Below are 24,491 nucleotides of genomic sequence, written 5' to 3'. Positions count from 1 at the left end.
CTTTTATTCAGTATTCCGTGCCACATCAATATCTTTAAATATTTATTTAAGATATTACTTGAATCTGGTATAACTAGTAAAAAGTCGTTTCATATCATTATCTTGATTACTTACCAACTTTTCTTATCGCTCGCGGATATACAGTTTAAACTAATTAAATATCACTCTGGTAAGATAGATAGATGTGAAAAAGATCTTGTTTTCTTTATTCTTGAGCTTTTTCTTATTTATGTTAAGATACAAGTCTAACTGGGTCAAGAAAGCTCTGAGCTTTGCTTGTTTGCCGTTGAATGGCTCGGGTGGTCAGACCTTAACAGATTTAACTAATAAGCAACCTTCAAGTAGCTGGTTCTTTTGTTCTAAGGCAGTGATGCTTTCTTGCAGCTGACTAACCATGTCCATCAGTTCCTTGGTTGTCAGGCCCTGCTGTTAAGGCGCACGCGATATGTTTGATGTAGTTAATATAATGACTGGTTATCACTGGGTAACACTCATACTGACTGGTGCTCAATATATCAAACCCTAGGATCGCTTCTCCCTGTTTCTATTAGCTTAGCTCCCGTTCCAATACATACCTTATGAACTGAATCAAAGGTAGTCAGGTTATTGACTATCTAAAGGTGACTTAATCTGAACAGAAGAAGAGAAGTAAGGCCAGATAGTGCCGTGCAGCTATCTGTAAGTAAGTGCGGATGAGTGTTGTCACTAAGCTTTTACCAAAACATATGGTTACTTAAAGATAGTGTTATTAAGCACGAAGAACAGAACTAATTAAGTACATGAAGGAGTGTCCTTATATATCCGTTCCCTGTATACTATTCTATATACCATCGGGTCTGTTGTATACCCACTTGGTAGTCATAGACCATGATGGTATGTTGTATACCACATGCTTGTCTGTATACCATGGTCACGTGATCCGTGCTGCCTGATGGTTTGGGTTGGGATCCTCCTTGATAAGAGCCCCCTTCCGTCCGGATGTGGCCTTCTGCCTGACATACCCGCCTTACTAGTTGTTCAGCTAGCAGGGGTCCGTAACAGATGGCTTGTAGAAGATTCCTTGGCGATCTTATCGTGTCTTAATTTATGCAAGTTCCCATTGGTCTGTCTTGGCGCTGTCACCTTGGTCGTCTTGCCGATCATAAAAATTTGTTGGATTGCAATATTCTCGATGTATCATTAGTATCTGCATTTAGTTCTGTATGGTAGACATACTGTCTCCTTGTAACGTGACGTAACCATTTTCCTACATCTATATCCAGCCGTAATACTCATTGCATGTTAACACTATATCCTATCTTCCTAAATCCTTGATGTCATTTTCTTATGGAAAGACTATTAGGGAGCCATTCAATCCAAGGAATATCTCAAAAGGTCCATCGTCCTTTTAAAATTGTTAACGGTGGTGTCTGAGTTGATTAATTCCACTTCGAAACATATATCGTCACGGTCAAGCAGACGGAACAAATATTCACGACTTGTTTCTTCAGGAGGGGCAGTCTTATTTATCTTGGTCAGTTCTACATGGCGTATAGTAAGCTCTAATATAGTTTTTCTATTTCCCCCATGTCGTCTTTTTTTGTTTGTTCTATTTTCAGGAATGGCTAGACACGGAATGGGCGGTTGGCCTGAGGCCACACATGGCCCGCGACGCGTTGTTTGCATGCATCATTCCGCCTGGCATTTATGCAGACAACAAAATAAAAAGCGTCTGCCAATTCCTCTTTAACATATTACTCACGGAGACTACCTTCCATAACAAACCTCTTTACCGGCAACCAAACCCCACAACAAGCATGTCCCTGTTTCATCGGCCAGCGACTCACAATCACAAAACATCTCCAGGACTGTATCTGGCTAGCGAGGTGGGCCAATCACCACGTAGTTCCTCCCAAGCCAAGCCACATACTAACCCACTCAGATGTTCAACCGGCAATACCGTAATCATCAAAAGCGTCCACCACTTCCGCTTACACAACGAGCGAGACATCCTCACCAGATTCCAAGATCGCACTGCATTCCCCCGCCCCTTGCTCGATGAGATCATCGAACCCAACGATGCACCAGCCATTGTGCTGAAATATCTTCAAGACCATCTGCTGAATGGATCGTCATCCCGAAAGCTCACCAAACCCGAAATCAAATACGTGGCCAAGCGCGTCCTTCAAGCATTAGATGTATTACATCGAGACGGATTTGTACATACCGGTTAGTGGACACCAATATACAATCCACGCCGCTATCTAATTTTAGTATCATAGATATCAAACCAGACAATATACTTGTAAACTACAGCTCCGGTGGTGATGAAACCATCCGCTTCACTGACATCCAACTAGCAGACTGCGGGAATACCGTCCCCGCAACATCCGGTCACGCCAAGGACGGAGATCTGATAGGCGCACCGATCTGGCGGAGTCCCGAGGCACAGCTCAGGATTAGTTGGGGTACGCCGACGGATATATGGTCATTTGGTGCGATGGTGAGGCCCACATTACTGCTTACTGGGATGAGATATCGCTAATCGCTGCTGTAGCTCATTACTCTAATCTACGGAGAGGATTTCTTCATATTCAAGCCTGATGTCCCGGCGGATCACGAAGAATATGAAATGAAGATCCTGGCTAGACAGTGTCAGTTCTTTGGGCCGTTTCCGGTCTCGTATCAAGAGATTGCACCGGTCGCTACTTTGCATGTTCTGATGCAAGTGATGAGGAGCCTAGGTGGGAAGCAACGGCCGTTTGCGCGGATTTCGGAGGCAGAGGTGTCGAAAGAGGATAAGGAGTTTATCATCAAGATCATGAAGCTTGATCCGAGGGAGAGACCTTCGGCTCAGGAGTTGCTGGATGATGAATGGTTTCAGTCTACGTAGGGTGATGTGTTTATGTTTATGTTTAAGGAGGCTGCTGCATGTATCGAGCATGGTGATAACTGGATAGATTAGTCCCCCTTATATAACACGAGGAATCACAACTCATCCGATGGGTCCGAGCTGTCCATCTGTAACTAAACATCCCCTAGTAGAAAGGACATCCGGCATCCCCCGAAGCAGCCACACCCAGAGTGGTGGTGACCGTCTGGACGATAACATCCGACGTAGCAGTCGCTTCTGCCACGGAACTGACCGAGGACGGCACATCGGTCGGCGTCGGGACCTTATCCAAGGTCACAGGGTGGGAATAGTCTGAACACCAACCAATAGTCTTAGGCACGATTCCAGGCTTGACGTATCTCGAGGAAGAGGGAGTGGTGGTGGGAGAAGGAGTCGGAACACGAGGGGTGGAGTGGTGATGATGGCTATGGTGATGGTGGAATAAAGCAGAGCTGGACGCGGTAGGGCTCACCGTGACATAAACGGTCGATGGGGCTCCGCAGGTGGATGCAGCGGCAGTGGTAGGAGCCGGAGTATCCACGCAGGTACTGTTGATCGGGTCGGACACGGTGAACTTTTCACTCTGGGCGTAGATGATATAGACGTTGGTGCCGTTGATGCCGCTGATCTGGTAGCCCCATTCGGGCGTAGTGTCGCAGGGGATCTGCACCGGATAAGCCCGATCGGCGGTGGGGATGTCGATCGCCAGGGGCACGTAGGTCGGGGGCCAGTACACAAAGTTCCAGAGATAGAGACTGAAGTAGGTTGGGTCGGTGTCGACGGTGGTCCAGTTGACCAGGACGGTGGAACCCGCCGGGTAGGACGCGTTTAGACCCGGTTGGTTGATGGTGATGGCCGAGGCGAGGGATGCCAGGGCGAAAACCAGGGGGGTGGACAGATGCATGTTGATGCAGCAAAATTTCTTGCAGAATATGGTGAAAAAAAGGTCAAAAATAAAAGAGATAGCAGAATAGTAGAACAGAACAAACGAGTGACTGGGGTTGGGTAAGGAGCGACAGATGAAGGTTGAAGGGGGGACCATGGACTGGGATCGGGGAGGATTAAGTATGATGATGGCTCCCGGAGATGTTCGTGTCACCGTAATCAAAAATAGAGCCACGCGGGCACACTAGCAGCCACTGGTGTCTACCCTAGCCCCGTTGCAGCGACCGTTGCTCGATTTTTGCGACTGATTGGCCGGGAATAACACGGTGTTCCGCTAGTGCCTGGAGGATTGAAATGGTTCTGAGACCTGGGAAATGAGAATCAAGAACTGTGGCGTGGCACGGACCTGCCTGGAAGGGCTGACCCGAACTCTGGGGCGACTGAGAATCCCCGCGTGGAACCTAGGCGATCTGGCGATGGCAATACCAGTGTTCTTGGCCTCTACCCCAGGTCAGTTTTGTTCGCTTCGAATTCTCACCCCTTTCCGACCGGCTTATCGCTCGGAGAGTTTCTCCCTTTTAGTTGGTGGTGATCGGAAAATACCTTTCGCGCCGCCGCCGCAGTCTCCACCCAGGTGGAACATGGTCTCGGAAGTCCCGTGTCGCGCGGAATTAGATCAGGTATCATAAGAAATTGAATGGATTCTTGAGTCTCATAGACAAAATGGATTGATGGTCTGGATGCCAGGCTAAGCATATGAGCTGCAAGCATCGACCCAGTCCATGAAGGGGTTGGCAGAAGCTCCCAACTAGACCGAAAGAGATAATTCCCGGCTACGGGAATAATTTCCAGGATAGATCCCAACCAGTAGGACCTACCGGCTTCAAATGTCGTCAACGTCACACGTGAGCACGAAGACAATCTCTGAAGCATGGTTGTCTGACTGTCTCTATTCCCGCTATCTCCGTCTTCTTTGTCGACGGGTTTAACGGACATAAGACAGTACTGAGTATACGTACCGCTGTACGTGGCTGGTCTCCCAGCCTATTTAAGGTCTGGAAGTGCATGGTGGGAGTGGAGTGTTGAGGCATCATTGGGATGATAAAGATAACTCTGCTACCGTGATGGACTCCCTCCCAGATACTCACCAAGCTCTGGTCCTTGACGCCATCGGGCAACCCCTTCGAGTCGAGACACGTCCGACCCCCAAAATCACCTCCGGATCGGCCATCATCAGAGTGCTCGCGGCTGGAGTCCTCCCGTACTCGCGGGACATCTATAATGGCAAGCGCTATTACGAGCCGCCCGCGCCATCCGTTCCTGGGTGTGCTGCCATCGGCCGCATCGTCGCGGTGGGCACGGATGCCACCAAGCTCCAGCCCGGGAACCTGGTTCTAGCCGATGCAGTGATCCGGGGTCGGGATGATCCCACGACGGCCGCGCTGTCCGGCATCTCGGGCGGTCTTTCCGCCGCCAGCAAGCGCCTGATGGGCACCGAATGGCGCGACTCCACGTACGCCCAATATGCTCGAGTGCCACTGGAAAACTGCTTTGTGCTGGATGAGAAGCGACTGCTGGGATCGCCCTCCGATGGGGGCCTGGGATATGACCTGGACGGCCTGCTGTACATGGCGGTTCAGCTGGTGCCGTATGGAGGACTGCGGGCCGTCGGGGTGAGCGCGGGAGACCGCGTCATCATCAGTCCGGCCACTGGTTCCTTCGGCGGTACGGCAGTGCAGATTGCTCTGGCGATGGGGGCCAGTGTCGTCGCGATGGGCCGCAAGGGTGAGGTCTTGGAGAGGCTGCGATCGTTTTTCGCCCCGCAGTATGGAGAGGATCGCATCCAGACGGTGCGGATGACGAATGACGTGCAGGAGGAGGTGACCGCTCTAGCGCGATCTGGACCGGCGGATGTGTTTTTCGACATCTCCCCCCCACAGGCGACCGGATCCACCCACGTCAAAAGTGCGATTCTGTCTCTGGGGCATTCGGGGAGGGTGTGTCTGATGGGGGGTCAGACTGGCGACCAGGCGATTCCGCCTCAGGCGGTGATGCATCGAAATCTGACGATTCGCGGGCAGTGGATGTACGGGCGCCAAGAGGTCCTGCATTTGATCCGGATGGTGGAGTCGGGAGCCTTGAAACTGGGGCGGGACGCCGGCAGTCGCACGGTGGGATCGTTTCCCCTGGAACAATGGCAACAAGCCTTTGATCTGGCAGCAGAACGGGCTGGACCGGGAGAACGAGTGGTTCTGACGCCATAGTGGCGGGCAGTACATGATTGGGCAGGAAGTGCCGAAACAGAAAGAAACACAGGAACCGGCCGGTCGGGTCGGAGCCTCGGAGCCTCGGGGAGAGCAGCCGCCCCGTGGACGCGTTGCAACGGCAGGCGGGAGGGATATCAGGATGAATTATTTGCTGGGTTATTTTAGTACTTGCACAATTCCCCTTTTTCTGTTCCTGCCTCGTAGAAAACAATAAAAGAGGGTAATAACACACCCCTGTTGGCCCCATCGATGGATGGATGACGTACACTGTAGAGAAAAATAAAAATAGCCACGCCGAACAGTTGTTCCGGCCGAAGCTGGAGCCGGGCGGTGAGAATACTTGAGGGGGTTTCCCACCAAAATCCACGAGGGGCACCAGACCAGCCAGCATGGTCGACGCGGTGCTGTGTTCTCCCTCTCCTGCCCGTCTCCATGTCACTTCCATCCAGTCTGCCCGAGGCTCATCCGGTCATCGACCTGTATGCCTCTGGAGGGAAGGGCTCCCTGCGCTACTGCTTCCTGCATGGCAACCATGCCCCCACCAACCACCCCTCTGAGGCGCACATCGAGGGGAAAGTTACCCTGTTCAATCGCCAGGGAGAGATGTAAGTGATTATCGCCTCGTGTCCGATTGCCCCGCATCGGAACGCAACGGAAGGGATCCTGACCATCCCAGAATCTTCGAGGAGCATCCTGGTCGCCGCTCGGCCCAGTACCACTTTGTCGATGGAAACTGCATCAGCGTGGATGACCAACCATGCCCGTATCTGCCCGCCCGGAGGTTTGTCGAAACGCTGCTGCGGAATGTCTCGGTCCCGGCCCTGCTGGTGGCCGAGGTCCCCAAGTAAGTCCGCTGCCTCCGCCATCCGAATCACGCTAAGAAGCAGGGACGAGGCGAATCTGTCACCCGACTCGGATGATTTCTTATACATGTATGTGCATGTATCTGCCTCTCATCCGATCTCCGAATTACTGATAGCATTAGGTCCCTACTCGTTCTGGGACGAAGTGGTCTCGACCCGATATCTATGGCGGATCGCAATTATCTGGAACAGATGACACAAAGCTTCGCCCCGTATTTTGTCATGGCAATGGCGCGCAAGAGTGACGCCTTTCTTCCGGGAGATGCGCGAAATCTGTCCCACGAGATAGCCGACTCGATCATGACAACGGCGGCGGAACCATCAGGTCTCCACGCCTTCCTGGACCTGTACGAAAAGCGTTATATTCACAAGTCCCAAACGATGGGGGACATTCTCGAATCGTGTCTGCTGCACGTGCTTAAAATGCCCTTTGAGCTGAACTCGTCGATCCGGTACCGACTGGTCTCGTGCTGATCATGACACGCAGCAGGCAGGAATCTCGCGAACCGGTCGGCGACCGACCTGTTTGACAGGCCAAGGAGTTGGGCAAAATTCTTCGCGTCTCATCCTGCAGATTCTGAAATTGCCAGTCGAGGAGGCTGCCATTATCCAGTCTTACCGAGATGGCATGCATCACAGTAGGATAAGGATACAGTAGACGACCGGGCGGAGGGAGCAGCCGAACTACTAAAGCCCCGAGCGGGGAACTGATAAGCTCCATCCTTCGTTATCGGAACCCAACAATTCAACTAGTTATAATGCATTGACACCCCTTAAGTTCGATAGGATCATTGACATCTTGAACATGACAGTCCCTACATCCATCCCACATCAGCCGCTGTGCCACGGGGTTCCATATGTCAAAGGCAGGGCTTCGGGTCTGCTAGTCGCCAGTCCCCTGGAGTTGAGTTTCTGGGGTGGCGTAGACCCCCAGACAGGCCTGGTTATTGATCAACACCACCCTTTATGTGGACAATCCCTCCAGGATCGCATCCTCGCCATCCCGGGCGGTCGTGGATCATGCTCGGGAAGCGGCGTGATGCTGGAACTCATGGTCCACAACAAAGGACCCAGGGCGGTTGTATTTGAGCGCCGCGAGGGGATTCTTACGCTGGGGGTAATGATCGCAGAAGAGATCTTCGGAAAGGCTGTTCCTGTCGTAATGCTGACCTCGGGAGATTTTGGCAAGATGCTGGAGTTGCACGGGAGTGGGGTTTCGATTATTGAAGGCAACATTTTTGACCAGGAGTTACCCGAGGCTGTGCTCGCAATGCCCAACATTGACCACGTCAACCCGCCGATGACGTTTGTCACGAACATACGCCTCTCAGATGTCGACAGAGGGTTAATCCGAGGGGACCACGGGGAAGTCGCTCGTATGGCGATGCGCATTGTTCTTCGAATGGCAGAATTACTCGAAGCTCGCGAACTGATCGATGTCACCCAGGTTCACGTCGATGGCTGCATCTACACCGGGCCTGGATCTCTGCATTTTGCAGAGCGATTTCGAGATCTAGGAGGCAAGGTCCGTGTTCCGACATCCCTCAACTCCATTTCTGTGGATCAGAAGCGGTGGCGTGCCCAAGGCGTGGATGTGGCATTCGGTGAGGCAGCTGATAAGCTAGCAAGGGCTTATATGGATATGGGGGCGCGTCCCACGTTCACCTACAGTCCATACCAGCTGGACAGCGCCCCAAGGGTGGGTGACCAGGTAGCATGGGCAGAGTCGAACGCTGTTGTATACGCTAATAGTGTGCTTGGTGCGCGGACCATGAAGTATCCCGATTTTCTGGATATCGCCATCGCTCTCACGGGTCGGGCTCCTAATGCAGGGCCTCATATCGATCACAACCGCCTGGCGTCGCTCATCGTCAGAATACCCGATGTCTCGGAGCTGCAGGATGTCGATGACTCGTTCTATCCCTTGCTCGGCTATCACATTGGAACCCTTGCTACCAACCAGATCCCGGTAATTGTTGGCCTGGAATCTCTTGCCGTGAATAAGGACGACCTGAAGGCGTTCGGGGCAGCATTTGCGACCGTGTCAAGCGCGCCAATGTTCCACATGGTGGGTGTCACCCCTGAAGCAAAGACACTGGAAGAGGCCATCCGTCCTGGGTTCAATCCTCTTTTGGTTGATGTCCTGATCAAGGATCTTATCCCATGTTGGGACACGCTGAACAGTACCTCTCATGGCCAGCCAGTGGACCTGGTATCTCTGGGCAATCCCCACTTTTCCTTGACTGAAATCCGGAGGCTGGCTGCACTCTGTCGGGGGCGTATTAAAAAGGACGGAGTGACGGTAATGGTGACCTGTGGCCGTGCCACATATGGTCTGGCCAATCAGGCTGGGCTCGTCGAGGAACTGGAGCGGTTTGGGGTTCAATTTGTCACGGACACCTGCTGGTGCATGATTGCGGGACCCATCATCCCCAAGTCCGACCAGGTGATCATGACCAACTCGGGGAAATATGCCCACTATGGGCCTGGACTGACAGGTAGGACGTTCTACTTTGGCAGTCTGGCCGGGTGTGTTGATGCTGCCTGTCGAGGCCATCCTTGTGAGCGTCGCCCATCGTGGCTGGGAGATCGAGACCTGCTCTCTGATCAATCCTGACTTCTGTAATCAACATAATACTACCTTTTATCCTAGCTCTCCCAATAGACCAATGCCCTCATTTTAGTACTCAGTTGTTCGTAGAAATGAGGCCGAGTCTTTTGATACTCAGACACCTTACTTATGCCTCCGAAATTGACTGTGGCAACCTAAGAAATCCCGGGCCCTGGCAGCATGTCATCGGAGGCCGGAAATTGAGGGCTTGAATAACTTCACGTGGTTCCGGCTTCAGCGGCCCGGAATGCTGTTCCCGGAAGGCGCCCCTCCCCGCGCTAGACGAGGGGAACTCCGTCACCAACTTCCCCTCTTCTTTCCCATCCCACTCCTGGTCTATCTACCGTCCACAATCAAGATGTCCCAACTCTCCGAATACCGACTTCTCAGCTTCGATGTTTACGGGACTCTGGTAGACTGGGAAGGGGGCATCCTAGCCGCCTTTCAGCCCACCCTTGATAAAACCAACGCCCAGTTCAGTCGCGAGCATCTCCTCACCGTTTACCATAAGCTCGAGCGAGAACAACAAGAAAAGACCCCCGATATGCCCTACTCACAGCTTCTCGCCACTATACATCCTATGTGGGCAGAGCGTCTCGGCCTTGCCGCTCCCACCGCTGCAGAAAGCCTAGAATTTGGCGAGTCGGTCGGCAATTGGCCCGCCTTTCCGGATACCGTCGATGCATTGAAGCGATTATCCCAACACTACAAACTGGTGGTTCTGTCTAATGTCGACCGGACATCGTTTGCCAAAACCAACGCTGGCAGTCTGCAGGGCTTTCCCTTCGATCTGATTATCACCGCCCAGGATATCGGCTCCTACAAGCCGGATCTCCGCAACTTCGAGTATATGCTCAAGACGGTGAAGAATACGTTTGGGATTGAGCCAGCACAGGTACTGCAGACTGCCCAGAGCCAGTTCCATGATCACCATCCGGCGCGCAAGGTTGGACTGAAGTCAGTGTGGATTGAGCGACCGGGAGCTACGATGGGGAATTTGGCGGAGACAATTTATGATTGGCGGTTTGATACCCTGGGAGAGATGGCCGACGCGTTGGAGAGACAATAGACGCATATCATCGCTTTTTCCGATTGCTTCTTTCGATTGAACCAGTGTTGACGGGTGACCCTTACACGTTACAGAGATCCCGTCCAAGACATATAAGGAGTATAATGCCAAAGTTTGATTGAATGATTTTGCGAATCACCGGAGAAGGATTGAAGCAGCCATTTAAAATTTAGCCTTTGAGACTGAGTGCGCTGCATCGCATCCTTTCCACATACTCCCATTCCCAGATCCCGAGCCTCAAAGGATGGAATGGCTTTGTCCCGATGATTCCAATGTCGATATCTCCCCAGGTGGACAATACACACTCTGATAATGGGAGACTAGGAATTATAGTCAACTAAGATGAACCATGCCCGTCATCCATGCGTAGCCGGGTACATATACCCGTTGACTACTGCGAAGAGGGACCAGTGATCCTAGTCAAGGACACGTTTCTTCCCCAAAGGAATAAGGTAATGGAGGCAAGGAAAGGGATATATGAGTATTCATCGGGAAACTTATGTCCTGATATGAGTCACAGCTTCAAATTGCCAAGCCATTTCGGCAACGGCACCCGATGAAGGGCGTGACTGTGGTTCCCGAGGGGTAAATTATCAACTACAACATTTTACAGGGGATATCATGATCCATCACGAAGGCTGTTATGATACTATGCCAGAGAATTTCTCCGATTTCGAGGTCGCATAACCGATCGGGTTGGATTGGCTATCTGATTGACTCTGTAGGCATCTACACATCGAAACTGCCGTTAAGCAAGTCGCATCTAATGCCATTCGGGGGTGGAAGAGAACGAGGTATTGGGATTTATTGACCGGTGAGTGATTACCATCGTGAAACAATACAAAACAAACTCAATTCAAAGACCATCTACAGTATTAAAAACAGCCATCGGATTGTGGCGTGGAGAAACAAGATTTAATGTGACTTCCTGACCCAAGAACCCCTCAGTTCGGGAGCCCTTCCGAGATCGCCCCGCCATTCTTTTAAATCTTCACCAACACCTATATCCACCCACTGACCCAAACAAAACAATACACTGTCTGCATCACTCATCATGGACGTCGCTCGATCTCTCGAACTTACCACCGGTGAAGTTATCAAATGTATTGACATGCACACCACAGGGGAACCCACCCGCATCGTCTACGCCGGGTTCCCCACCCTCACTGGAAAAACCCTCTTCGCCCAACGAGATCAAGCAAGGGATGAATACGACCACATCCGCAAGCGAATCATGCTTGAGCCTCGCGGCCACTACGACATGTACGGTGCGATTCTCACACAATCGACCGAACTAGTCGAGTCCGGCCAAGCACACATTGGGGTCCTTTTCACCCACAACGGAGGATTCTCGACCATGTGCGGACACGCTACTATCGCTCTTGGACGATTCCTTGTTGATACTCGGGACTTGACTGTTTTCCCGAAACGCAACGAACTGGTTCTTGATACTGCCTCCCAAGCGGTAGCTGTCAATCTACACGCGCCGTGCGGATTAGTCCATGTCACCGTGCCTGTTACCTCCACTGCCGAGGGATTCAAATCTGATCCCTCCCGGGCGGTATCCTTTGTATCAACACCTGCCTACGCGGCCGCTACCAACCTGACAATTCCCATTCCCCCGGAACTGCGCTGGAATGAGCTGGGGACTCGTGACAGCATCACCCTCGATGTCAGCTACGGAGGAGCCTTCTACGCACTAGTCAGTGTAGAAGAAGTAGGATTTAACAATCGGGGATTAGCGAAGATAGACCTCGATAACATAATCCCAGTGCTTGGACAGCTGCAAAAATACCTGACCACCCATCCCGATATCGTGGCTGCATGTCAACACCCGGAAGATAAGCGGTTATCATTCCTCTACTCCGTCATGGTAGTCGATCCAGACGTCGGGGATACGCCAGAAGGTGTTGATGGAGCAGAAACAGGACTATGCTTCTTCGCTGATAGTGAGATTGATCGGTCCCCTACTGGTTCGTGTGTAGTTGCTCGGATGGCATTGGCGTATGCAAAGGGGGAGAGAAGAATCGGGCAACGGTGGGCGTATCATTCGGTTGTGTCGAATCATTTCAAGATGGGAGCGTTTGTGGGGGAGATTGTTGAGACGGGGGTAAGAGTTGAGGGGGCAATGGACCGGCGAGGGATGCGGTGGTGGGAAGGGTGGAGGGGTCTGCTTTCTATATTGGGACGTCGAGCTTTGTGGTTGAGGAGGGTGATGTTACTGGGCATAGTGGGTTTATGTTGAAGAGTGTGACGCAGTGAGCTTCTTAGAAGGGAAATTAATTTAAATCATTCACTTACCCTGCTGACATGCCTCCTATGTTTATATGATGGGACATATATATATAGTGGGGATAGCTTTGGCTGTCAGAATTGAGATTGTGTATCCCGTTTCTGGGGTTTTCGATGGAGACATTTTAACCCGGTTAAGAGGAAAATCAATCCTGGCATTTATCCAGTCAACGTCTGCCCTTGACGAAGGATCAACGTCTTCCCAGTTCCCCGTCCCGCACCGACATCACCAGGCTTGGCCGTTATCTATAGCCCCCACACGATTGGTAGCCGACAGCCCTCCCCACTTGCGAACAGGAACCGGTGCCTGCACGGTCCCATCCCGGTGCAGTAGGTTCTCTCGAGACCTGACAGATGCAAGTTCATTGGAGCCAGACATCCGGATTTGCCTAGTCGTGCAGATGTAATTCCGGCACGCAGGTGGGGTACCCTCTGGACAGGTGTCTGTTATCAATGCCTTCTGTCACATTTTCATCCTTGTTTGACTTACTGCAACCCCAAGAGATGTTCAGTGACTGAAAATGGATATATCTCTTACTATTCGCGCTCTGGCTGCAACAGCCTCCCTCTACTGGGTCGGATGGATATTCTACGCCAAATGGCTCCACCCCCTGGCCAAGTTCCCCGGTCCTGCGTTGGCTGTTGTTTCCCGACTTTGGGTGGTCCTGCATGTTGCTCGTGGACAGGCGGAAACGGAGCAGAGGCAGCTGCATGAGAAATATGGTTGGCATTTCTTGCTCCAGTGCTATAGCTGACAACTGACACCCCAGGCCCCATCGTCCGAATTGCCCCTAACGAGCTCATCATCAATGACCCGCGGGCAGTTAGGGCCATCTATGGCGTCAACTCGCATTGCATCAAGGTTCGTTGCAAGCATCATAATCCATGAATAGTCACTTACTGAAAAAGACCGACTTCTACCTCCCCTTTCGATCCCCCTTTGGTAAGCACCCCTGTTCGCACAAAACAACACTGACCGATCCAGCTCGTCATCCCGACCACCTCACTGCCACCGATGAAAAGTACCATGCCAGTCGTCGCAGAATCACCAACAACATCTACTCCATGACCAGCATCCTACAAGCAGAGAAATACGTTGACAAATGTACCGACTTATTCCTGCACCGGCTCGGAGAAATCGCCGATGGCAAAGGCACCGTGGACATCTTTTACTGGGCTCGCATGTAAGTACCACTTACTCTACACTCCACCCACCTAACATCATCTCAGGTACGCATACGACGTAGTCGGCGAATTTTATTTCGGTCGCATGCTGGGCTTTCTGGAAAACAGACACGACTACCTCGGCTACATCAAATCAATCGACACGATGATTCCAATCATGGCCGTGGCTGGTGTCATGCCCACGTACATCCGGTCTGTTTTCATGTTCGGCGGACTGCTCTTCTCCCGGATGAGAGAGGCTCTCTCAGCCCTAAGCACCCTCACCCAAGCCGCGGATGCAGCGGTCGAGGACCGCGTACAGGCCCAACAGCGAGGCGATGAACAAAAGCCGGATGTACTGTCCAAGATACTCAAGGTTTATCATGAGCAGGGAGAGAAGTTGGACTTTAACCTGGTGGATGTGAAGATGGAAGCCTTTGGCGCGTTGTATGGCCCCCCCCCCCCCCCCCCCTTCCTATCTTGAGAATATCACTAACCAACCCATCCAGTTTCGGAGGCAGCGATACCACTGCGATCGCCTTATCCGGAACATTATACCACGTTCTCAAAAACCCACACATCTACCACACCCTAGTCGAGGAGATCGATCGAGCGACCATCAACGGCGACCTCAGCACACCCCATCTAACCTACCACGAAGTGGCCAAACTCCCATACCTCAACGCATGCATTAGAGAAGGAATGCGATTCCATCCGAGCGTGGGCTTGTCGCTTCCTCGCCAAGTACCCAAAGAAGGGAAACAGGTCGCTGGCTACTGGATCCCGGGGGATGCTCGCATCGGAATTAACATGGCGGTCATGCACCTGGATTCATCTGTCTTTGGGAAGGATGCGGACAGATTTAATCCGGAGAGGTGGCTTGTCTCTGGGGCGGATGAGATGAATCAGTATATTCTTGAGGTATGGTTCCTGTATGAGTGGGGGGATTAGACTGACTGTGATAGTTTGGGGCGGGATCGAGGACATGTATGGGCAAGAATGTGAGTTCACCTCTTATTTAGTAGGGTGATGGCTTGCTGACTGTGTCAGATTGCAATGTGTGAGCTTTACAAAGTTATTCCCGAATTGCTCCGGTCGTTCCATTTGGAACTGGAGGCTCCCGAACAGGATTTGAAAAACACGTCTTACTGGTTCTATAAGCCGGATGAAGTTATTTTGAAGGTTAGGCGAAGATGAACCCCATCGATCCGTCTGCTGGGGCGTATCCGGAAAAAGGGACCTGTTGTGGTAAGCATGGTGGATGTTTGTAGGAAAGATAGATTTTCCCCCAGGTGAGTCGAGTCACCGGTCGGATATCCTGGGGAGCCAAGCCATAGAAGACTGTTCCTGCTGGTTGTGTTTCAAGATTACAAGTTCGAAATCTGCGGCGGAATAAGATAACTGTTATCCTTGCATAGATACTTGGCAGAGTAACCTGAAAAGTCTCACCCACCAACCCCCACAATGCGAAGTGGAGAATAATGCCAATGGGATCCATAATAAGAAACGGAACAGCAAAGGCCAAATCGGAAACAAATCGCCTGACCAGAAATCCACAAACTTTCTAAACAAAGAAACCCATCACAGCAGCAGCAGGCCGACAGTAACCGACAATCAACATCGAGTGTCAATTTACTTCCCACGGAATCATCGATACGAACAAAGTTCGGCAGCTACAAAGCTCAGGATAAGCTCGAGTCCATGATCACCAGGAGTCAAAACAAAGTTCAATACGAACCAATGGCACCCGCGGAAGCTTGAAGGAGAGCCACATCATCGAGTGTCCTTGTCATGTGCGAAGAATGGCCCGCCGCATGCGGGTATCCCCAAACCCTAACTTTAATGTTCCCGCGGAGCCCCGATTCGATGAACTCCGCCAGTGACGTTTGCATCTGGAGTTATGCGGATGTTAATTGGTATAGAGTGATTTGTGCTGATCGGTGGCTGCATCTTGTTTTTGTCTACTCTGCATTCGAAAATTACAAGGTGGCGGTCGCAATGGACAATGGCATACGGAAGCGCTCGTTCCTACTTATGTCATGTATAAAGAGTCTGGTACTCGATGGTGTCAGCTCGTATTCTCGCAATGTACGAGATTTTACTGACTCGTGTGAAGACTCGATACGTAACCGATTCTACACATCATTCTCAGCGCACATTCAGACCACCCCAGTAAATCACGATTGGCTCATCTAGATCGAGCTTTATGTTACATGAACCCAATTGCAGCTTCAGTAGCTTCATCCAGCCTCCCCAGCTTCGGCTTCACCGTCGCGAACCATGGGTAGCCTCCGATCAGAGGCCACTCCAACCAATCTGCGATCATTCTGGTATCCGGAGAAGATTCTCCGCCGGATCTGCATCGATCATTGATGCGCAGTGGGGGTAGCTTCTCCACTACGGTCTGTCACTGGCCGCATCGTAGATCGGTGCTGGCTAAAGAGTCTGGCTTTAAGTTGAGCTACCTCATCTTGACGTCTTGCATTTGTAACAGAAACACGAACAATGTATGGAGGTATAAAGAAGCCCACACAATGTGCTAGCTACGTGGCTGTTCATTCAATGTTTCAAGTTTCTGAACCAAGATTGTCACGATTGATGTGAATGACCTCGCAATTTAATAGCGAGTGTCATCCGATTTTTTACCATACAAGCGTGTTTTTCTTGATTTTATTCTAAACTCTGCCTATTGTCTGATTTCCCCAGTACTGTTACCTGCTGAATCATCCCAACATGGCCACCTCGTTCCAACCTAATGTCCATTACACCTTCGGGACCCCGCTTTCTCCCACCTCCCTCTTCGGTCCTCGTCGAGCATCCGACATTCTTGAGCAAGAAAACTACACCAACACCGTCTTTCAAGCTGGTACCTCCCGCCGAGGATCTAGAAAACTCAGCGGCGGAAATACCAGTCTCGCCGACGTGGTCAATTCTCTTGCCCGCCGAAGCAGCGACGCTATGATGACGTCGAAAATCACCGACGCCGACTACGCCAGTCTGCTGGAATGGATTCGCTCCGATCGCATGCACAAGCTCCCGCCAGAGGGTAGCAGCTATGATAAGGCCCTGGTCTGGGCGGCCTTATTCGTGGAGCGGTTGCATTCGTTTGATTCGGCCATTGAGCAGTTCGCTGGCGATAGTCACATGGCGGCGCAGCTAGCTTATGTTCATTGTGCTAGCCTGCTAGAGGTAGGATACAGCCCTGATGGACGAGGAATGTATTGACTCGTGTAGCACGGCGAGCAAAATGCCCCTGCCCTGCAGGATCTCTTCGGGTTCTTCTACCGCTGCTCAGTTGGACTCGGCAACCTGCTGGATCGGGTGGAGTTGTTTACTGTCTCGCAGGATATCAAGGACCAGCTCGTTCTTGCGTTGGCTGACCTGGTCACGCTGGTCGTTGGCGTTGCGAGCCACTTTCACCGGTCTTTGCTCACCTCCGAGTCTGTATCGATCGATATCTGCAGCACGTTCCCTGGCCCCATTGACAGCTTCCGTGGTCGCTGCGAGCATGTCTCCGAGTTGATGTGGAGGCATCAACTCATGCGTGAGGGCCTCAACGGGGATAAAGGTAGGATCGTTTCCAACTGATAAAGATCTTCGCTAACTAATCAGTCACCGAAATCAAAACCATCCGAGACTGGCTCGAGCCCGAGGACCCCGTTCTCGCCAACATCACCGAAACCACCGCCCATTTTGCCCAGGAGCGCGAGGAATCCACCTGTCTCTGGGCTACGCAGTACCTGACGCGGTTCCTCAAAGGCCAACAGCAAATCCTATCCTTCGTGGGAAAGCCAGGCTCTGGCAAATCAATTCTGTCCACGGTCATCAACGATCTTCTTCAGCATCCCATCGGAGGCGTGACCTACAAATCTATCTTTGCACCTATTAGTCAGTATCCCTCCTATCGTATACCACCAGTCTAACAGCAGTAGATACTCGCATTCCCGCCAATACCACTCCCCGCGCCATCGCCAAGACCATCCTGTCTCAGTTGTTCAGCAAGCGCATCGGCAACGTGCGGCTGTATCAGATTCTCGCGGATGCATATTCCCGCAGCCAAACTACGATCGAGGAAGAAGACTATGACGATGTCCTGTGGACTGCCCTGGGCAGCGCCCTCAAAGCCAGTCTCCAGGGCGCCAAGCAACTCGTCCTGGTGGTCGATGGAGTGGACGAGGCCAGCTGCGGCGAGACGGTCTTGTTGAAGAGACTGCACAATGCGGCCCAGAATGCGACCAATGTCAAATTGATTATTTTTGGCTCCCACAAACAGACCTCGAGTGCCTCGCATACCGCCGTCAACATCACCCCGGAGCTGGTCTTCGACGACATTGCGGCGGTGTCTCGGAAGATCCTGCAGCAGAGCCCTGCCTTCACCTCCATGTCTGGGGAAGACCAGGAGATCAACGTCACTCGCATCACGGAGGCATCTCACGGCTCGTTCTTGTGGGCCAAGTTGGCCACGAAGCGGGTTCGGGAGGAGCATCCATCCAATGCAGAGGGGCTGGCCAAGTCCATCGAGAGTGTGGCCAAGGCAGGCTACTCGATCACCGACCTGGTGTCCCATGCCTTGCGCGCGAAGCTCAGTGAGGATGGAAAGAAGATCATCACCTGGCTGGCCACGGCAGTTCGACCTCTCACCCAGCAAGAGTTGACAGCTCTGGTTTCTATTGACTTGGAAAAGTCCTCCATCACGGAGCGCGAGGTCGACCTTCCACACGTCCTCAAGCCTGTTGCTTCGTTGGTCTTCTTCCAGAACAATTTGGTGTTCCTCCGACATGGCCAATTCCGGACTGCCATCCTCGACATCTTCGCCAAAGACAAGTTCCTGCCCGCCATCAAGAACCGAAACAGCGACTTGACTCAACGGCTGCTCTTATACACCAAGCATAGCGTGACGGAGAGCCATGATCCGTCGCTGACCCCGTTGGACGAGAGCGTGGTCGACACGCATCTGGACAAGCATCCTCTGCTGGACTTTGCTCTCCGTTACTGGGTCAATCATGCCAAGATTGCGTTCGGTTGTACTACCGACCAGGAGATTGTCACCGCTGCAAAGGAGCTGCAATCGGTGATCCCGACCTCTCCGACGGTGCCTCTGTTGGAGATGGCCGTGTGGGAAGCCAAGTCAACGCCAGCCCTAAAGTCGTTGCACGAGATCCAGACGCGTCTGTACCGCCAGATCTTGACCACCAACCATCCCACCACTCTGCAGACTATCCTGTGTCAGGCCCTTTTCTACCGACGCATCCACGACAGCCTTCCGGCTCAGATTAGTCAGATTTTCTACGACGCTGCCCAGATCAGCAAGGACGTGCTCTCCGACAGGCACCTCATCACCATGCAGATGACCAAGTTCTTCCTGGAAATTACCGCGGATCAAACCTCGGATTCCAAGACCGACATCATGGTCAAGCGGGTGGAGATGCTCGAGCTACTAGTGGAATGCTACAAGGTCCACTACGGAGCCACCAGCACCACGGTCACCTCGACGTTGAGCCAGCTGGTCGAGCACTACCATTCGATCAAAGAGGAACACAAGGCACAGCAGATCACCACGCTGCTTCAAGGCTCCACCACGGAGGGTCATCACCAGCGCAGCGGGTCGCGTCAGATGGATGAATCCTTGTTGGTCCACCTTCGCGGCCGTCAAGACACCGAAGGCGGCACCGCCCTGGCCCTGGATGGCGTCGAGGCGGACGAGCTGATCACCTGGTCTGTTGACTTCGAGAGTCTTTTCTCCAAGGCAGAAAAGGCCGTTGCTGCTGGCCACATGAAAGAGGCTGAAAGCGCCTACGTGGAGCTCTGGCAGCAGGCGAGCAAGGAATACCGCCTGTCGCGGTCTACCGAGTGGGAATTGAGAAATCTGCGGGCAGTGCTGACCTACTCCAAGTTCCTCAAGTCGCAAAGACGCGAGAACGAGGCGGCCTCCATCCTGGAAGGCTTCTGGGAGGAATATGAACAGAGCACCTCGACCTCCCAGGCCGTGTTGTCCCAGTTCCTCGAGGTGGCCAAGGTCATGAAGTCCGTCGGCATGTCGGTGTTGGCCCTCAATGTGTTCAAACACTGCTGCCAGCACAGTAGCCACGAAAGCTCCACGTACAAGGAAGCTGAGCAGCATATCAAGTCCACCTCTCGCGAGGTGCTACGGATGGCCTCCTCGTCCACCTCGGCGGTCACCGAGTCGACTTTGCAAGAAATCGTGTACGAGTCATCCAGCACCGATCAGGAGTCCATCTCGGCCACCAAGAACCTGGTGGAAATCTACCTGGCGCAGCACCGGTGGCACGACGCTACCAGGACTCTGAAACAGGTGCTGCGTGGGGTCTGGCCGGCGTTGTTTGCCCCGTCGCTGGACGATGTCGTCCTTCCCTCCACCAATGTGGAATACGCCGTCGAGCTTGCAGAGCGTCTCAGCAACTGCTACCGTTCCCGACGTCATCATATCAAGGAAGAGGACATCCGGGGCCGTCTGTATCGTGCTGTTCGCCGAGACCGACCAGCCGGTGACAAGCTCTTGAGCCGGGTGACTTTGAGTGTTCTGCGTCTCTACGAGCGCACCTCCCAGACCGACAAGGCCATCACCGTCCATCAGGACATTCTCAATGCCTACACCAAGCGCTTTGGCAGTGACCACCCGACTGTCCTCAAAGAGCTCTGGACCTTGGCTGAGCTGACGCGTCCACGACCCGTTGCCGTCGATTACTACCGTCAAATCGTTCATATCCTGAACAAGGACTCGGAGACCTGTCACCCTGATGCATTTGAGCCCTTGCTCATTGTGGCCACCGAGCTCTTGAACCAAGCCCGGTACCCAGACGCACTGAAGCCATGTCGGGTGCTGTTCAACACCATGCAGAACCCAAAGATCAGCCAGAAGCTACAGGACCAAGCCTTCGTGCAGACCATTTACGAGCGCTACGTCCACTGCTTGCGCATGGTCCACAGCGACACGGCGTCCATCCACGATGTGACGGTGCAATACCGCAAGTCGTGCATCAGTTTGTTTGGCGCCAACGCGACAGTCACCATCCAGGCCACCAAGATCCTGGCCAACATCTGTCAGGAATCCAAGCGATACGAGGCAGAGGCTATCCAGCTATATGAGGAGCTTCTCCGGACCAAGTCCACCGAGGTTGAGATCGACCACCAGGACATCCGCGCCACCCTGGACGCCATCTACGAAGAGCAGAATGTTTCGGTGACTTCATCCAAGTTTGAGGCGATGAGCACGCAGGAAGCGCAAAAGTGGGTGTCGATTCGCACCAAACGCCTGTCCTCCATCCGCACGACCCAGGGATGGGCCCATGAGGAGGCTTTGTCTCAGATGGAGGAGATCGTCAGTCTCTACTCCAAGCGTGGAGAGACCCATACTGCTGCTTCCATGCTGCAGGAAGCCACCACGCAGATCCTGTCCACCGAGACGTCTTCCACCCGGTTAACTGCCGCGGCCAAGAGCATCGCCTCCAGCTATATCGCAACCGGGCAGGTTGAAAAGGCCAAGAGTCTCAGCCAGGAGATCTACCGGCAGTTGGTCACCAAAGACACCTCCAATGTCAGCTCCTACGGCTTCAACATCACCACCAACCAGCGACAGAGCCTGGCATTCCTGGCGCAACTCGAGTACAGCCTCCGGTCCCGAGAAGATTCCACCGTCACGTTGAACGAGATCTACTCGGCCCTGACCACCGAGTACCTATACTTCGAGCAGTTCCGCACCGAAATGAGCTCCAAGACCAGCAGTCTCCAAAAAGTCACCATTTCCGTGGCCCGTCTGCACGGATTCCTACTCGCTCGAGGCCGCCAGTCAGCCGCCACCCGAGTGCTCGAGCAATTCACCAACTACTTCCTGGCCACCGAGGGCGCCGGCCTCAAAGTCAACAGCCACCAGGCCAAGGTCTTCACCGAAACAATCCTGGACTACTTCAGCACGCACAAGTCGCAGGACCTGATCCGCTCGGTCGCCATCGCCAGCTACAACCGCACCACGCAACTGCTAGCCTCCAACAACTACCAATCTGCCTGCGACCTCGCCCTGACCGCATTCAAATATATCTGGGCCCACACGGGCTACTCATCAGAAGCCACCCTCAAGCTAGTCTTCAAACTCGGCCTCGTCATCGCCGGCCGCGACCTCAAAGCCCGTCCTGCAGCATCCATCCGCAAAGAAATGCTCCGCGTGTCCGCCACCATCATGCACGACACCCTAGACTACTTCAAAAAACACAACATCGACCTCTCCCAACTCGACCTCGTCAACCTCAACAGCCTCATCGGCATCCTCGACGAACAACACGACTACCAAACCCTGGCCTGGGTCCTCACCTCCCTCTGGACCAGCCGCGACGCATACGAACTCTCCCAGCCGCAATACACCTACACCCTCGCCCTAGGCCGCATGCTCGTCATCACCCGCTACCTCATCGGCGAATACACCTCCGCCATCCGCCTCGCCGAAGACATCGTCTACAACTGCGCGCGCGTCCACGGGCCCCGCCACCCCAGCACCGTGGAAATGACCGTCCTCCTCTCCCAAATGTACACCAGCGTGGCGCAGGGGTACCAAAACCAAAAAGACCGCCGCGAGCTCGCCTACCGATACTACAAGAAAGCGGCGGGACTTCACGAGAACGCCTTGCGGTTCTTCATCGACCCGACTTCCGTCTCCTCTACGGAAATGGAATCAGGCACTATCTCCGGCCTGTCCTCCCCGTCTTCTAGCCCGGGCGAAGCCACCGAAGAAGAAGGAAAGTATGTGCGGCAGCACCTCCATCTGCTTAAGTTGGCGGTTGAACGGCTGGGGGATTGGCCGAAGGAGTATTCGGAGTATGAACGGTTGAATACGGACCTGTTCCGGACATTTTCGAATGATTTGAAGGGTGTGGAGGGGATCGAGAAGTGGAATTTGAAAAGATTCGGATCTGGGAAGGCAGAGGCCAGCGATGATCTTATTTCGGAGGCCAATCAGGGAGTGGGGTTTTATGAACGATTGGCGATTGCGGTGTGATTGGGATGATGTAGGTGCAGGTGCAGGAGTAGGTGCAGGTGCAGGTGCCAAAAGTGTTTTGGGTTTTGTGTATAGTGTGGTTATGTATGTAGTTGAGAATATGTGGTGAGGGGAGAAGAAGAGAGTATTCAGAATGGAATGGATAATTACTAGGTCCTGGCCTGCGGGAAGCCCCCAGCCCAAGGCATTGCGAAGCGCCTTAGTAAGCAACATGCAACGCACATTGACCGCATTTAAAGAGCTTTGTCAAGCGCATGTAAAGGGCTACTAAAGGGCTCCATCAAGCACTACTAAAGGGCTCCATTGAGCGCTTCTAAATGGCTTCATCAAGCGCATTTAAAGGGCTCCGCTAAGCACTCCTAAAGAGCTTTATCAAGCGTATTTAAAGAGCTCTGTTAAACGCTCTTAAAGGGCTCTATTGAGCGCTTTTAAAGGGTTCAGTCAAGTACTTAAAAATACAGTACTTAATTCAGATCTACAGCCTGAATGTATGTAAAGACCTGATTCAGACTTACAGTCTAAATATAGACTGGGGGGTCTTTCCCCCTCCAGACCCTCTCCAAATCCCTTATTAGACTGAAACAGTGAGTACGAATAATATAATTTAAATTATATTACAAGTGAATTAAATAATTAATCAAAAAGCTGAAATTGTGCAAACTATTAGACTAATAAGAAGTCTTGGAACTGGAAACTTCCCTAGCAGGACTAAACCTAGTATTGCTCAGCGCTAGCGCGCTTCGCAAACAAGTGATGGTTTGCATTGTTTGTTTGGTAGATGCTAGTCCCGAAGCTACTTAGTGTTTGATAATTGTGCACGGATAGCTGATGTAAGCGGGACATATTTCCGGGCCCCTGAAGGTGCAACCTATTCATCGTGATGGATTAATCCTCTGCATTGGAGGGAAATATACATTATTTATATTCCATCATTTGAAGGGGACAGTGGACCTGCTAATAATACCAAATGATTTCTCCTTAATTATGGAGTTCTCACTTTCATTTCCATAACGGTAGAATGTCGGCACGAGATGCCGGCGAAATATATGTATGCAGCAGTAGATCCCCACCCCCTCGTTATTACTACCTAGTTGAAGAGAGCACACCTAATAATAGCGGATTCGGAGATAAAATCTTTAGCATCTAACTGCCACTGACGAAATGTCAGCCGAAATATACTATGTGTAGCTAAAGCTTAACCCCTGGCAGTCCCGATACAATACCTATCCGCGGTCTGGACTCGGACTTCACAACTACAACAGGAAATTTAGGAAATGAGTGACAGTCGAGTCAGCCACCAGCTCGGAGAAATCATCAAACCACCAGACTCCATCGCTTGCACTCATTGGTGCGGACCCCGGATGTCAGTCAGCGGATGTTTCAGCCCAGCTTTAGCTTGAAACGGGGAAATTGCTGTATCCCGACCCTACCTCCATAAAGTCATACATATAGACCCTATTC

At 52.4% G+C, this 24,491-nt stretch overlaps 9 protein-coding genes across 9 annotated transcripts; 8 read left to right on the top strand and 1 right to left on the bottom strand.

Moving 5' to 3' along the window:
* Positions 1-1,824: 1,824 nt before the first annotated feature.
* Positions 1,825-2,872, top strand: BO94DRAFT_613687 (putative serine/threonine protein kinase; the record flags this gene model as incomplete). Its single annotated transcript, XM_025616707.1, has 4 exons — positions 1,825-1,865; positions 1,886-2,208; positions 2,262-2,482; positions 2,537-2,872. Coding segments are annotated over 4 exons (921 nt in total), but the record flags the coding sequence as incomplete, so codon positions are not given.
* BO94DRAFT_540620 (GPI anchored serine-threonine rich family protein) lies at positions 2,869-4,203 on the bottom strand. The gene has a single exon (XM_025612951.1). The coding sequence runs from the start codon at positions 3,774-3,776 to the stop codon at positions 3,018-3,020; it is 759 nt and encodes a 252-aa protein (XP_025461693.1). The 5' UTR covers positions 3,777-4,203; the 3' UTR covers positions 2,869-3,017.
* Positions 4,204-4,881: 678 nt separating this feature from the next.
* Positions 4,882-6,021, top strand: BO94DRAFT_570200 (GroES-like protein; the record flags this gene model as incomplete). Its single annotated transcript, XM_025614782.1, has 1 exon — positions 4,882-6,021. The coding sequence occupies one exon, from the start codon at positions 4,882-4,884 to the stop codon at positions 6,019-6,021; it is 1,140 nt and encodes a 379-aa protein (XP_025461692.1).
* A 435-nt stretch (positions 6,022-6,456) lies between these two features.
* BO94DRAFT_591130 (uncharacterized protein) lies at positions 6,457-7,361 on the top strand (the record flags this gene model as incomplete). The annotated part of the gene is made up of 4 exons (XM_025616091.1): positions 6,457-6,629; positions 6,701-6,868; positions 6,912-6,956; positions 7,010-7,361. 4 exons carry the CDS (start codon positions 6,457-6,459, stop codon positions 7,359-7,361), a joined length of 738 nt encoding a protein of 245 aa, XP_025461691.1.
* BO94DRAFT_331717 (DUF521 domain protein) lies at positions 7,325-9,520 on the top strand. Its single transcript, XM_025606982.1, has one exon. The coding sequence runs from the start codon at positions 7,693-7,695 to the stop codon at positions 9,502-9,504; it is 1,812 nt and encodes a 603-aa protein (XP_025461690.1). The 5' UTR covers positions 7,325-7,692; the 3' UTR covers positions 9,505-9,520.
* A 336-nt stretch (positions 9,521-9,856) lies between these two features.
* BO94DRAFT_479516 (putative haloalkanoic acid dehalogenase) lies at positions 9,857-10,567 on the top strand (the record flags this gene model as incomplete). The annotated part of the gene is made up of 1 exon (XM_025608747.1): positions 9,857-10,567. One exon carries the CDS (start codon positions 9,857-9,859, stop codon positions 10,565-10,567), a length of 711 nt encoding a protein of 236 aa, XP_025461689.1.
* Positions 10,568-11,621: 1,054 nt separating this feature from the next.
* On the top strand, positions 11,622-12,829 carry BO94DRAFT_591127 (putative proline racemase; the record flags this gene model as incomplete). The annotated part of the gene is made up of 2 exons (XM_025616090.1): positions 11,622-12,677; positions 12,734-12,829. The coding sequence occupies 2 exons, from the start codon at positions 11,622-11,624 to the stop codon at positions 12,827-12,829; spliced, it is 1,152 nt and encodes a 383-aa protein (XP_025461688.1).
* Positions 12,830-13,380: 551 nt separating this feature from the next.
* On the top strand, positions 13,381-15,305 carry BO94DRAFT_528622 (cytochrome P450; the record flags this gene model as incomplete). The annotated part of the gene is made up of 8 exons (XM_025610433.1): positions 13,381-13,582; positions 13,630-13,721; positions 13,769-13,802; positions 13,845-14,043; positions 14,090-14,470; positions 14,533-14,944; positions 14,989-15,024; positions 15,074-15,305. The coding sequence occupies 8 exons, from the start codon at positions 13,381-13,383 to the stop codon at positions 15,218-15,220; spliced, it is 1,503 nt and encodes a 500-aa protein (XP_025461687.1). The 3' UTR covers positions 15,221-15,305.
* A 1,451-nt stretch (positions 15,306-16,756) lies between these two features.
* BO94DRAFT_613675 (NACHT domain protein) lies at positions 16,757-23,055 on the top strand (the record flags this gene model as incomplete). The annotated part of the gene is made up of 5 exons (XM_025616706.1): positions 16,757-17,212; positions 17,258-17,591; positions 17,636-17,911; positions 17,956-19,858; positions 19,934-23,055. The coding sequence occupies 5 exons, from the start codon at positions 16,757-16,759 to the stop codon at positions 23,028-23,030; spliced, it is 6,066 nt and encodes a 2,021-aa protein (XP_025461686.1). The 3' UTR covers positions 23,031-23,055.
* Between the last annotated feature and the right edge of the window lie 1,436 nt (positions 23,056-24,491).

The sequence above is a fragment of the Aspergillus sclerotioniger genome (assembly GCF_003184525.1).
Source record: "Aspergillus sclerotioniger CBS 115572 chromosome Unknown BO94scaffold_51, whole genome shotgun sequence".
Classification (NCBI taxonomy): Eukaryota; Fungi; Ascomycota; class Eurotiomycetes; order Eurotiales; family Aspergillaceae; genus Aspergillus; species Aspergillus sclerotioniger.
Note: the sequence above shows the minus strand (reverse complement) of the source record. Positions and strands in the feature narration are given on the sequence as shown.